This window comes from Gekko japonicus, unplaced genomic scaffold, assembly GCF_001447785.1.
Source record: "Gekko japonicus isolate JY-2015 unplaced genomic scaffold, Gekko_japonicus_V1.1 scaffold851, whole genome shotgun sequence".
NCBI classification, from domain to species: Eukaryota; Metazoa; Chordata; class Lepidosauria; order Squamata; family Gekkonidae; genus Gekko; species Gekko japonicus.
In genome coordinates, this window is record NW_015172579.1 from 658,923 (window position 1) to 673,893 (window position 14,971).

The 14,971-nt window shown below is 38.8% G+C and overlaps 1 protein-coding gene across 1 annotated transcript in view; it reads left to right on the top strand.

Moving 5' to 3' along the window:
* COG2 (component of oligomeric golgi complex 2) overlaps window positions 1-14,971 on the top strand; it is a 57,228-nt gene that overhangs the window by 16,145 nt on the left and 26,112 nt on the right. The window contains exons 5-8 of the mRNA XM_015421441.1: window positions 6,590-6,693; window positions 8,682-8,790; window positions 11,886-12,065; window positions 12,555-12,679. Coding sequence (XP_015276927.1) covers window positions 6,590-6,693; window positions 8,682-8,790; window positions 11,886-12,065; window positions 12,555-12,679 — 518 coding nt within the window. The remainder of the gene's footprint in view (window positions 1-6,589; window positions 6,694-8,681; window positions 8,791-11,885; window positions 12,066-12,554; window positions 12,680-14,971) is intronic.

The following is a 14,971-nucleotide window of genomic DNA, read 5'->3' on the forward strand; positions in this document are numbered from 1 at the left end:
ACACTGTCTGACCATCTCATCCTTTGCCATCCCCTTCTTCTTTGACCTTCAATCTTCCCCAGCATCAGGGTCATGTCCAGCGAGTGCTCCCTTCTCATTTGGTGGCCAAAGTATTTGAGCTTCAGCTTCAGTATCTGGCCTTCCAGAAAACAGTGAGGGTTGATTTCCTTTAGGATTGACTGATTTGATCTCCTTGCAGTCCAGGGGACTCTCAAGAGTCTTCTCCAGCACCATAATCCAAAAGCATTGATTCTTCGGTGCTCGGCCTTCCTTATAGTCCAACTCTTGCAGCCATACATTACTACTGGGAATACCATTGCTTTGACCATATGGACCTTTGTTGGCAGGGTGATGTCTCTACTTTTTATTATGCTGTCTAGGTTTGCCATCGCTTTCCTCCCAAGGAGCAGGTGTCTTTTAATTTCATGGCTGCAGTCACTGTCTGCAGTGATCTTGGATCCCAGGAACATGAATTTTGTCACTGCTTCCATGATTTTCTCTTCTATTTGCCAAGGAGTGATGGGGCCAGATGCCATGATCTTAGTTTTTTTGATGTTGAGTTTCAATCTAACTTTACTATTTGTAAAGCCTCATCAGACAGCCACTTTGCTTTCTTGCATTTCTGCATTATAGACGGCTCTGTCATGGATAAAAGGTTGGATTACTTTAGAAAATGTAAGACTTTTGAAATTAGAAGGTCGAGACCTTTTGTTAGGTTGGCATGCTTTTATATGGTACGGGAAAGCAGAGACACACAAATATTTTAAACAACACCGTATCAGAACCTCTTTATTAAAGGTATGGGAAGAGTCTAAAAACAATTTTTATGCTAAGATTCCCAAATGGGCTGCCCCATTAGAAGCTTTTACAAACCCTAACCTAACACAGGAAGAAACAGTTTTATCCTTGAGGATAAACTGGTTAAGTGTGGGCTGGATGGTGCAACCGTTGGATGGATTCATGGTTGGTTGAAAAATCGTACCCAACGAGTGCTCATAAATGGCTCTGCGCCTACGTGGAGGGAAGTCTCGAGTGGAGAGCCGTAGCTCTATAATAAAGTAACCAGTCCGATAATGCAAAACTGCCTCTCTCTTTGACATCTTATAAAGCTTTAAGCTTAATTCTTGGTCACTTGGCTTGCAAAATAAATTGTGTTAGCCAAGAAAAATCAGAAAACTGTGAGATGACAACTTTGATTACTTAGATGAATATGCAACAAGGGCTTCTGCAACTTTAAATGCCATAAGGATACAACCAGCTGCCACCTCTCTGTAATCTTGCAAAGAATTTATCAATAATTTTATGGAATTCAGTGGATTTTATAAGATAAATACTAAGTCATCTGCAAATGCTTGCAACTTGTATTCTTCTCCTTTTAACTTTAACAAAGGCCATTTGCTTTTCTGGGTGTGCTTCATAATATTCCAAAACATTTAAAATTGTTCTCACATTATTTCTGAGTTGTCTCTTGGGGAGGAAATTTCCTTGATCTTTATGGATCATTTGAGAAAGAACTCTTTTCATCCTTGCAGCTAAAATAGAAGTGTAAATTTTATAGTCTGATTTTTGCTTGTGAATAAGAGTGATCAGTGCTTCATTCCAGGAATCTGGAGTTTTTCCTTCAATCATTAAATTTTGTATAACCACTTTTAATGTTCCTATCAATTGATCTTCAAATATGTGGTAAAATTCCACTGGGAATCCATCTGGACCTGGAGTTTTTGCCTTTTTTTGCTTTTTCGGTGCTTCTGTTACTTCAGCAAAAGATACTGGATCATTTAGTATTTTCCTTTGTTCTTCTGTAAATATTTTAGACTTATGAGACTCAAAGTATTTTTTAATTTGATCTTGTGTTGCTTCAACATTCCATGTATAACTTTTCATAATATGTTTCCACAATTTTTTTCAAGTCTGCCCATTTATTTATTTTTTCTCCCCTATCAGTTTTAAGTATATTAATGTACCTTTTTTCTTTTTCTTTGCGTAGTTTATAAGCTAACCATCTAGTCAATTTATTGGCATTTTCAAAATTTTGTTTAGCATACATTTTTTTTGCTGTGTTAATAGGCAGTTTATTTGGTGTGGTAACAGGTTAAGTTTAGTTTTTGTCTGTTCATTGAAGGGTCTTGCTTCATCTTTTCTTTCAGTTTTTTCATCTGATCTTGAATCTGTAAATATTTTTCTAATCTCTGTTTTTCACTTGAGCTGTTTCTTCAATCATCCAGCCTCTGGCATAAGTTTTGAATGCGTCCCATACAATCTTGATAGAAGTTTCTGGTTGAATATTCTGTTGGAAAAACATTTGGAATTCTTTTTTGGTTTCTCTTTGGTTTAGGATAGAAGTGTCCAGGGACCTTCTTTTCTTTTAGGAGTATCTTGTAGTTCAAGTGAGATTGTGTTATGGTCAGCAAACGTTGAAGGTAAAATTTTCGATTCTAATATATCATTCGCCATTGTAGTAGAGACCCAGCACATATCTATTCTTGACCAGGACTTATGTCTTGTTGAATAGAAGGTATAATCTTTTCTTAGTGGGTTTCTAACTTTCCAGGCATCCACACAGTTGTTTTCTTCTGCTAGTTGAAAAAATGTTGAGGAGAGCTGGTTTCCTTGTTTCTTCTTTGTGGTCAGAGTTTTCCTGTCTAACGTATTATCAAAAACAGCATTAAAGTCTCCAATGATACAGATTTCATCGAAGTCCTGTTTGGAAATCATTTCCTGTAATGTTTTATAAAATTTGTCTTGGTGTTGATTTGGTGCATATATATTTGTAATCAGAGTCTTTTTCCCTTGTCTTTGTATTTGTACCATTAAAATCCTTCTGTCTTCTGAAGCCTAAGTAAGTTCTGGGTGTAGATAATCTTTTACATGGGTCGCCAAACCTCTTTTTTTCGTCTCCTTATCTGAAGAGATGAAAGTTTGTCCAAATTTTTTAAGTTGTAAATATTTTTGGTCAACAGCTTTAATGTGAGTCTCTTGGAGGCATATGATATCCAATTGCATTTTTTTTGTTGGAATATTTTTCTTCTTTTTGGGAGTGCGTTTAGGCCATTCACATTTATTGAAATTATCTTTATCTTCCTTTTATCCATTTTGAGATTGAGTCTGTAATTCCATATTCAGTTTGTCTCTCAGTTGTCTCCTTGTACGTATTTGGAATGTAGTGGTCCTTGGAGCTTTTTTAATTGCTGTTGTTTTCTTGACTGTAGTTGAGACTGATGAAGTTGTCCCAGAAGCGCTTTGAAGATCCTGTTCCTGTTCCTCTTCTGTAATTTCTGAGTTTTCTTCTTCCATTTTTAAGTCTGCTCGATGTGTCTTCAGAAAATTTTCTGCTTTAAAAATTGAATTGATTCTAAATTTCTTGCCTTTAAAAGTAAAGACTAGACATTCTGGGAGTAACCATCTATATGAAATCTCATTTTTTCTCAATATTTCTGTTAAATCCATATATTATTTTCTTTTTTCTCTCTCCATAGAATTTCTTTTAAAATCTTTATTTCTGTATTTTTCATATACAAAGGTGTTTCATTTGATAGTTTAAGGATTTCATCTTGTAGAATTCTCTTGTGGAATCTTTCATGGACTTCTCTGGGAAGTTGGTTTCTTCTCGCATATGCTGAATTCATTCTGAAAGCAATGTCAATCTCACCCAATACTTCCTCATTTTCTTCAGTCTTCATGTATTTCGCCAGAATCAGTGCCATATTTTCCCTTATATCTTCTCCTTTCCCCTCCCGAATATTTTGGAATCTTAATATAAATGCTGCTTTATCTTCTTCAAGTCTCATAAGATCCTGTTTCAGTAGATTTTGTTTAGAATCAATGGCTTGTACCTTATTGTCTGATTCTTCTACCTTGTCTTCCAGTTTGGAAGTTGTTTTGTTCGGATCAGCTATTTTCTGATTAGTCTCTGATAATTGTTTCTGCAAGCCCTCCATTTTATTGGATAGTTGCTGTGACATGTCCTTCATTGTATCTTTGATTGGATCAACTGCTTCTGCAATTGCAGTCTTTATGGAGGTTGAGACCATGTCTTTAATCAATGATCAAACTGTATCATGGATCAATGTTTGTAATTCTTTCATTGTGGCCAGTGGTAGGCTAGAAGCAACTGATTTTATAACACCTGGTGAAGTAAAGGGTATTGGCTTAACTGGAGGTCTATTAGAGCCTGCCATTTTTACCTAGGTTTATATTGCAACACCAAAGAATCCCTACAGTATTTTTTTCCCATCTATGCCCAGCTTAACACTTATTATTTATAAAACAGCCTTGTATTTAAACACACTACTAGGACAATACTACAAATAACATACAGTTCTCTATTTTATCAGTTATAAACCAAATATAAACCACAGGAATGCAAAACAATATGAAAGTCTTGTTATGAGAGCTGACTTCTTGGCAGAGTTTCCTTCCTCCTCCTCATATAGAAGAAATTTAAAAAAAAAACCAGGAAGAAGTCAAGGGAAGAGGAAAGGAGGGGAAAGGGTTCCAATAATTATAATCCAAATGTTAAAATATTTTTAAAGGAAGATTAAAAACCAGGTTGAAAAACTCAGTGCCAAATTCCATAAAAGTTCGTTTCTATCTGTTACAGGAGATTTTTTTTTCTTTTTAAAAGGATCAGTTTTAATCTATAGTTCCACAGAAAAAAATTACAGTTCAAAGGATATGTTCTGTTGAAAGTAGAACCGTCTCTTCAAATTGCAGTCTCCAGGTTCCACCCACATAGAAGACAAAACTTATGGTCCAAAATTGCCCCAAACCAAGTATTATAATCCACAAAAGGGAGTTATATTGAGAGAGTATCTAGATCTTTAGCCCACAGGAGCAAAGAAAGAGAGTGCTTCTCCAGCCTGTTGCTAGCCGCAAGAAAATGGAAGGGGAGGGAGTCCTCCTTCTCCTGGTCTCAGTTGTGTCTCTTTAAAGTTTAGATGGGGCTTCAGAGGTTGGAGTGTAAATCCTAATTTTTGCTTGGAACAGGTACCCATGGTGATTTTCAGACATCTTCAGGCAGAGTTGTGAGAACCCCCGCCAACAGGAAGTGACATCTGGGTGCTCATGGCTGCTGTGAGCACACTTCGTAGACTTGTTGCTGGGGACAATCCAAGCTGCAACCCGTGTGCTGCTGCCAAACGGGGAGTCCCTTGCGTCTGCACCCCCCTCCGGGGAGTGCAGTGGAGTTTGGGAGCCCCCGATACTTCTCTTTAAAAAGGCTCGAAGCTGGTGGCACCGTGGAATGAATCCCGGTGCCCACCATTCTGCTGCACTGCAACCCGGAAGTTTCCCTTCTTCCAGCTATTTCTCTGTCTTGATAGGGATGGCTACACATCCCACTTCCCTAACTCAGGATCCTTCTTGATCCTCTCGATATGCCAATAAAGGTTGTCTGTCTGTCTTGATCCTTTCACAGTATGCTTTGCTGTCCCACTGTTAACTGTCATTTTCCAACTGACACTCTCAACTGAAGAATTCCATTTTAATCCCCTGTCACTCAAGGTTCTCAGCCCAGGTTACAGCATTAACCATTTACTGTCTGTCACATGTCCCACCCTTTTTCTCATTGCTTCCAGAGAGGTTGTTTCAGGCCTCTCCTGTGCAATGAGGTATATCAAACGTCCTATAAACCATATATTATTCAGACCAGTTTTACAACCTGCACTTTTAGGTGTTTCTGGAGACTGCATCAGAGACTACATTCTCTTTACCTCTTACATGCACAGTGTCACAAGTGAACAGCACAAATACGCTTCATCTAATTAATTTGCTATTGGTACTTTTTATTTGGTTCAGCCAACATGATGGGGAATGGTTGGTACACAACATGAATTTTCTCCCTCAGAGGTATGGTTTTAGCTGTATTAAAATGTGATGTTGAATAACCTCCTTCGCCCTCTGTGCTAACAATCAGGAGGCATACTTGGGAGCTGAATCCAGTCACTTAGGCTCCAGTCTTAAGGGGTGCTTTCCTGGGAGGAAGAAGAAGAAGAAGAAGAAGAGATTGGATTTATACCCCGCCCTTCACTTGGAGTCTCAGAGTGGCTTACAAACTCCTTTCCCTTCCCCTCCCCACAACAGACACCCTGTGAGGTGGGTGGGGCTGAGAGAGCTCTGACACAAACTGCTCTTTTTCAAGGACAGCTGTGCCAGAGCCTGTGACTGACCCAAGGTCACATCAGCAGGTGCAGGTGGAGGAGTGGGGAATCAAACCTGGTTCTCCCAGATTAGAGTCCACGCACTTAACCACTACACCAAACTGGCTCCCTCAGAGGTATTGAACATTGAACAACATTACTTCTGAGTAGACCTGTTTAAGATTACTCCTATAACCTCTTAGCCAGCAACAAGACAGTGTCAGCGGTATCTAGATCCCAAGCGTATTGGCATTTGCCATGGCTCAGCTGCCTGTGCTGGCATGTATGAGGCAAGGGTCAGATAAAGCACAGTGGGGATCATGTCACATAATACAGTAAGTTCCCTTTTCAGCTTCCGTCTTTAAAAATTGGGAAAGGATCTTCCTTACATATTAATAGTTTTGGAGGGGAAATCTATTCAACATAAGTTTTGCTTTGCTTTCTTTAAACAGATGTATGTATTGAGACTTATTCAAGTCATCAAATCAGTTGAGAAAATTGAAAAAATTCTGCACTCCCAAAACTCTAAGGAAATGTCGTCGTTAGAAGGAAGCAGGTATGGTGTTATTATTTGATGCATTCTGTAATTTTTGTTGTTTAGGTACTGGTTTTAAATTATTTTTATGTTAATTGCTTCTCTCACAGTAAAATGACAACCGGTACTATAATATGTTTTTAGTAGGACCAACCAAAGTATCATTGGGTGAATCTTTAATCAAGGGAGGGCAGGTTTTGCAAGAAAAAGATGTTTTCAGACTTAATGGAAAAGACCCTAATACATAATGACCAGAGTCTTGAAGTAGAGTACAAGAGAGAGTACAGATTTAATGAAATTATTTGTGTAGCATGCTTTAATCCTCCTCTTTTTGTAGGGAGCTCAGAACTGTATACATGTTTCTCCTGTTAGCTTAAATTGTTAGCTTAAATTATGTTGGGTGCAGAACAAGTTTTAAGTGCACCAAAACTCCCAGGTTAAAGAAGCAAAAAATGGCTATGTTCCTGTTGAGAGGAGAATATAAAAACCAACAGTTAAATCACATGTTTTTGTGTAGTAACATAGTTACCTGTAGTCTCAGTAAATTAATTGTAGATTCAGGCCATATTTAATTTCTTTTCTTTCCCATTTTGTGGTCTGCTGTAGTCATGACATTTGTTCCTATATGGGTATTGCTTCTGTGTTCAACCACAGTGTTGGTGAACCACGGTGTCTTTTTTTTTTTTAAGAGCGCACATGTCTCTTTTTTAAGTCTGTATATGTGGTGGGAAACAATGATTTCCCAGTGTTTCCCAGAGTTCAGTAAAACAGATGTTCAAGGATTTTCATAGGCACTGTGCAGCCTAAATGTTATGCTGTTAGTCTAAGGAAAAAAGTTACACGTGAAGAAGATGCGAGGCTATGATGGTATCTTGGTTTATCTGTTATCTGTTTGCCTCAGGACTATACAGGAAAGGGAGAAAGGGTTAAACCAGGGGTGTCAAACATGCGACCCTGGGGGCCGGATCAGGCCCCCGGAGGGCTTCTATCAGGCCCGCAGTGGAACTGGCCATCTCCTGCTTCCAGTTCTGCTGCTGCTGCTGCATCATAGCTTGCTTCACCAGATTCTCTTAATCACTCAGCCATTTCATGTTTTAACCTGGGTCCTAGACTCAGAACTCTGAGCATGAGATTTCTGTGGTGAATGTCAATAAATCAAAAGTAGGTTTGCAGCTTACAGATACACACCTGAAGAGCATACTGAAGATTGCGAGAGCACAGACATTTTGATGCAATAATTCAGAGCAAGAGGTGTCAGTTATCAGATACTGTTAAATAAAATTTTTTTGCAAGAGTGCTAATGTTTTAAACTTGTTTGTATTTTAAGTAAAAAAAATCTTTGTGTTTGTGTCCTTTATAAAGTTTATATCTCCGCTACCTGGCATTACATTTTATGACACACATTGCCCATCCCAACAAGGTCAGATCCGGCCCTCATAACAAATGAGTTTGACACCCCTGGCTTAAACCTTTGGCCTCAACTCAGTTTTGCTATTCAGAACTGACTCTTCAGCTCTGCTACTAGCATTGTAAAGAAAAAAGTTATATGTCTGTAAAGAAAATACATGTTTTACTTTGCAAATAGCAGTGTAAGGGGAATGGTTTTGGTATTCAAAACAAAGCAGAAGGGGTAAACCTCATCTCCGGTTCCTGTACTATCCCAAGACAAATTGCGGCTGCACACACTGCAGTTGGCAGTTGCTACATAGGTGAAGATACATGATCCTAGACTTGTCTGAGCCATCAGATTTAAGTGTAGATCCATCCTTGTTCTGGGTTCTTGGTCACTCTAAAATGTAAGGAATTGTGGGAAATTGCTTTATTTTAAAGATTCATATCCCATCTTTCCACTATTTAGACCTTCAAGACTGAAGGCAAGCATATTAGTTTTTGGTCTCAGCAGGGATGGGTTTCTAATGTAAACATTCCATTTTAGAATAAATGGTGGGAGTGAGATTAATTTGGCCAGTGTATTAAAATCTTGTTCTTATATGTGTCACTTTTGCAAGCCCTCTTCTGACTGGGCAGATTTTAGAGAGAATTGCCACGGAATTCAACCAGCTACAGTTTCATGCAGTACAGAGCAAAGGAATGCCCCTTCTAGATAAACTGAGGCCAGTAAGTATATTTCTTTACCTCACAGAATATTCTGAGCAATAATGTTTCTGTTTTGCTGTGGAACTTAAATAAAACCACTTGTTTAAACAGTCTGAAATGATTATTAGAATGTTCTTGTTTTTATTTTGGAACATGTTTGAAATGAACATGCAGCAAGCAGAATACAAAAATTAAATCTATTTATCAAATGGCTGGCCATGCAGTATTCTTTCTTCTCATAGTCTCTGCAATCTTGGTTGCAAGTCTGTTTGATTTATGCCAGCTCAGTTCAGAAATACCTCACTGAGACCTCTGTTTAATGTAACATAATTAAAAACAGTACGTAAGGTTAGATTACTGCAAATGCACTCTACGTGGGGCTGCTCTTGAAAAGTGTTCAGAAACAACAATTGGTACAGAACACTGCAGCAAGGATGTTGACTGGAGTAGGTTGTAGGGACCATATCACTCCAGTCTTGGCCCACCTACACTGGCTTCCAATTTTTTCCCAAGCACAATCCAAGGTGTTGGTTTTGACCTTCAGAGCCCTATATGGTTTGAGACTAACATACCTGCCTTATCCATTACGAACCTGCCTAACCGTTATGGTCATCTTTGGAGGCCTGCTTCGGGCGCCCCCACCTTCTGAGGTCAGGCAGGTGGCAACCCTGGGAGAGGGCCTTCTCGGTCATGGCACCAAAGTCGTGGAACTCTCTCCCCAGGGGGATTTGTCTGTCCTGTTGCCGCCTTCTGCCAGTAGGTGAAGACTTTTTTGTTTCATTTGGCATTCCCTCAGTGATCCCTCCTTCCAAACCAATGTTTTGTTTTGTATGTATTCTGTTTTATTTGTATTTTAACTCTATTTTTCTTAACTCTTTTAAAAATTGTTTTAATGAGATATGTTTGGGAGGGTGGTTTATATTAATGGTTTTATAATGTATCTTATCATGTATACTTTAAATTGTTAGCTGCCTTGGTGGCCCTTATAAGGACAGTAAGGCAGGGTACAAATTTGGAAATAAAAAAAATATTGTTCCATTATGTAATAAACAGCCTTCCTTCTGAAATTATTTGTTTGCTTGGCTTTATACTTCAAGCCCAATACTGTTTGCCATCATGAGCTACAGCAATATAATTGTGGTCTTTCTGTGTTTTTAATAGTTGTTGTTTTATTTATATTGTAAACTGCCCTGAGTTCTGCTTGGTAGAAAGGTGGCTAATAAATGTTTTGAATGAATTTGTCATCAGTACAGGGGACCCACTTTCTTTCTTTGAGATAGCCCCCCCCCTTTGCTTTTGTCAGGTTTTGGGTTTAATATTACCATTGTAATCATTTTATTGTTCACATGATCAAGAGCAACACTTTTCAGATTATATGGTACTAGCCTGCTACCCGTGCTTCGCTACGGTATTTAAGTTCCGCAAATCCTGTTATAATACTGATGATGTAAAATTTGAAATGTGACATTTGTTGTAGGAATTCTAACAGAGAAGATTGTAGTGTAAGAAATGAAGTGAGACATACGTACTTTTTCCCCCCTCTAGTGAAGGACCTCTCTCTAAACCACATTGGTGGTTCTGCCCTCAGTTGCTAGGATCACCAGGCTGCTTGATGAGCTCACTCTGGAGCAGGCCACATAGAACTGTCCATTTAAGAAGCAGTCTGTTACGTCAACTCCTGCTACCTTCCACGAAAGTGATAGCCTCTCTACTTGTGTTCCTGGATTGTTTTGCTCATATGGAGACTGTGTTGTTCTGAGCACCTCATAGGAATCAATGGGGGGAGCACATTTTCCCCACTTAGTGGTCAAATTTCTAAAAATCCCTTCTTAGCGAGCACCTACGCCATGGGAGGAGCGCTCTCCCCAAATTTGGTGTCTCTGGGTCCAGCAGTTTGGCCTGGGCGTTGATTTTATGGTGGGGGGACTTTCTTTTATATATATAGATGAAAGGTTAAGTCTATACAGCAAGTTTCTTTTTCTTAGATAATATGTTTGTAGCTAGCTTAACCAAGATGCATGTTGTTGCTGTTCCTATAGGAGCATTGCCTTTGACTATTTAGGGCTGTGGTGTCAAACTCATTTGTTATGAGGGCCGGATCTGACATAAATGAGACCTTGTTGGGCTGGACCATGTGTGTCATAAAATGTAATGTCAGGTACAGAGATATAAACTTTATAAAGGACACAAACACAAAGGGGTTTTTTAGCTTAAAATATAAACATGCTTAAAATATTAGCACTCTTGCAATATTTTATTTAACAGTGTCTGATAACTGACACCTCTTGCTCTGAATTACTGCATCAAAATGCCTGTGCTGTTGCAATCTTGAGTATGCTGTTCAGGTGTGTTATCTGTAAGTTGCAAATTTACGATGACACAGCAGCAGCAGAACTGGAAGAAGAAGCAGAAGACAGCCAGTTCCACTGTGGGGTTGATAGAAGCCCTCCGGGGGGCTGATGTGGCCCCCGGGCCACATGTTTGACACCCCAGATTTAGGGGTTATTGTATTGTTTGTCAGCCTGTTAATATGCAGACTAAATTTTACCAGTGTGGTAATCCTTGGAAGTGATTAATCACTTCTGTTAGGAGCTTCGAAGTGCCTTTTTTTCAGGGACAGAGTGCTAGAGATTGTTACCATTTTTCATATAGCTTAGGCCCAATAATCTTTACATATGAGACTTTTCAAAATATGTAGTAAAATCTTTATTTTGACTGCATTTTATTAAAAGCAATGGGGTCTATCCAGTAGTTATTTTGCTTGCACCAAACACTTGTGCTGGGTGGAGGCAACACTCCTCCCACTTCATGCTGGACACTGTTTCTGGGGATGCCCTAAATCCTGGGGGCAGCATATGCTGCAGTGGAAGAGGAGAGTCAAGGAAGTCCTTTGAGTCCTGGTTGGATGCAGCCCTGTCATTTAATTGTAAAGACTTATACAGGAACAGCCCAGATATACAGAAAATAGCTTGAATTTCTGAATTTCTGGTACGCTATGTCTTCCAATGTTGTTCTCATGCAGCACTTAAATAATAATTAAATACTGTGATAATATTAATGGATCTTGCCAATTCTGCTTTTGTAGCTAACGGTTTCATTCCTTTTGAACACCATAGCGTATAGCTGGGATAACAGCTATGTTGCAGCAGTCGCTGGAAGGGTTGCTTTTAGAAGGCCTTCAGAGTTCCAACGTTGACATAATACGCCACTGTTTGCGAACCTATGCAACAATAGACAAAACGCGGGATGCTGAAGCATTAGTTGGCCAGGTGCTTGTGAAACCCTACATAGATGAGGTAAATAATTATTGTGGAAATAGTTTGTGTTCTCATAAAGGTACCTGACCTTTCTGGCTTATGAAAAAATGATCAAATAATAGCAGATCAGCTACAGTATAGCAGAGAACAAGCCACTTAACAGTTGCAGCTGGATTTAAAAGCACATACATGCTACCGGAATTGGTTCACAACATTGCTAAGAGAGGAAATGTATGCGTACAAGTTGTCTGAAAGCACATGGTACAGTAGTCTTATTGAAGCTAAGGCTGTCTGGGTCCAGTGGGCACTTTATTTAATTACATTTAATTACATTTCACTCTCCATCTGAGTTCCACGGATGTAAGGTGGGATATAACTACAATAAATAAATTTAGGCGTGGGGGTCTCCTATAAAGCTAAGGAGCACAATTTTGAACACTGCATGTGATGGTGCCTTGAGGGTAGGGTTTACATTTAAATTCTTTTCTTGCACACTGCTTGAGTTTGATTCTGAATATTCTTTGACAGGTGATTGTGGAGCAGTGTGTACAGTCTCATCCTAATGGCCTTCAAACAATGTACAATAAATTGCTAGAGTTTGTTCCTCTCCATTGCCGTCTCTTGCGTGAAGTAACAGGGGGAGGTATCTCAAGGTAACACAAAAAAGTTTTTAGTAAATTTTGTGAACAGCTATGTTAGTTGTTTAATAGTGATGCGTGTAAGATTCCTGATAGTAGTGGTGGGATCTCAATAAATCAAACATCCTACAGTAGAAAATATTACTGCTATGATCTGCTGAGAATAACTTTGATTGAAAATGTATCCATTGTTAAAGTTATAAGAAATCCTAAATCCAAATTAGTCCAAATATCTTTTCCACCTGCATTGTAGAATTAGCAACACCATATCGTGGCAATAAAAATCAATAAAAGAACTTGCTATTCTTATTGAAAAGGAAGTAAATTAAGGGAGTATTTTTTTCTAGCAGCACCAGATCCCATAATTTATTCATCAAGAATGCGATATCAAGTAAGTTTAGGTATTGCCAAAGATGCATTAATCCTATCATTACTGCTATGAAAAACACACACCCCAAATTATAAGATTGCTTCCTTACTAATTTATTGTATTCTAGGGCTGCCAAGTCCCCCCAGGGGGCGGGGATTCCCCTGCTAAAAGGGCCCCCAATCCACTGGTCTGGGTCCGGTCGGCGGGGAGAACCCCACCCCCTAAGTGGCCAGATCGGACTGACGTGCCCGGTGTGATGACGTCGCCCAGAAGTGATGTCATTACACTGGGCACGTTGCCAGGTGATGCTCTAGCAATCACCCTGAAAACTCTGTGGTACCATAGAGTTTTCAGGCATGCACAAATGTCCTGGAATGGGACCAACTCTCCCCCGCTTATTTTGGTGAGTCACTTGGCAACCCTATAGTATTTCCTTGGTAAAATTGCTGAGAATTTGTAGCTCTCATTATGCTGGAGTCATAACACAGACTTTTAAAGGTGGCACAGTGCCACAGGCGACAGGAGCTTGTAGAACTTCTGAACTGAAACATGAGTCATAGATATAGAATCCAGTATACAGTCTTATCTGCCTCACCCATGGTATGCTACTGCTGTTTCTCTGGCTCAGTAGACTGAAGGCAAAAAAAACCCAGGAAGCCATCAGGGACTATATACATAGTATTATGCATATTATTTCTCATTTTGAACTTGTCTTTAAGTATATTTGCAAAAATGCTTGCTTACTAACTGTTGTACTTTATAAAAGATGTTGTGTGTGCTCCCCTTTAAAATATAAATTCCCAAGGAATGTTAGGTATTAAACATTAGTTAAGTATTAAATAATATTTGGTATTAAACAATGTACTTTATCTACAAAAACAAAAAGGTGTAAAATATTAGGTTTTCCTAACAGTTGAACTACACATTTGATTTGCATTCTACTTTGTATTATCTTCTCAACTGAGCAGATGATTCATATTGCAATTAAATTGCCTGATTTGAATTTAGGTCATCTAAATTGAATCCATTTGTTTCTTTCTTAACAGGCCAGTTAACACCGTACCCTACTGCAATTACTGGTGCCTGGGATTTAGCTTTAGAGGCTGCATAAATACTTTTCTAATTAGCAAGGCACTGCAGCACTTTTGATGTGACTTTATATTTTGCTAGTATTTCAGTTCTCTTAATCCCTCAACAGGTTTTAATCCTGTTCTTTAACCAATGAAAACTGTTAATATTTGTTGATGTGTGATAAATAAGAACTATGAGGGATTTCTTTTTCTCACCCCCCCAGATTTCTGAATTGGCACATACAAGAAAAATTTCCATATGTTTGATACCAATTACATTTAGAAATTAAAACCATTTTAGACCCAACTGAGATTGATGAGGTAACCATGTGTAGTTTTCACAAATCTGCCACATGTAAAGCAGAGCGGGGCACAGGTTAAAAGGATCTTGCAGTTGAGGGGAAATGAATCTTTGTACCTTTTGCCCAGCTCACCTCAGAGCTATGCTGTAGGAATAGTGGAAGATGAGGAGGGACAAATTCAGCCATGCTTGCATTTTGATATTAAAATTAGAAACCCATCTACCCATTTACGGACAAGATACATGAAATGTGGGTGCTCCATTGCACATTTAGTTTGGTTCCAAGTTTCCGCTCAGGACTGAGTTTATGTCTGGAGCAAAAGGAAATTAGTTTCTATTAAAAGTTATTTTCTGTATCTATAGTTCTGGATTTTAAAAAAAATTATCTGAAAGTAACAACCCTGAACTCTCTCTTGAAGCCAAAATGACTAAACTGAGGTTATCATACTTTGGTCACATTATGGGAAGATAAGAGTCACTGGAAAAGACAACAGTGCTAGGAAAGGCTGAAGGTGGGAGGAAAAGAGGCTCAGCATGAGATGGTTTGACTCAATAAAAGAAGCCAA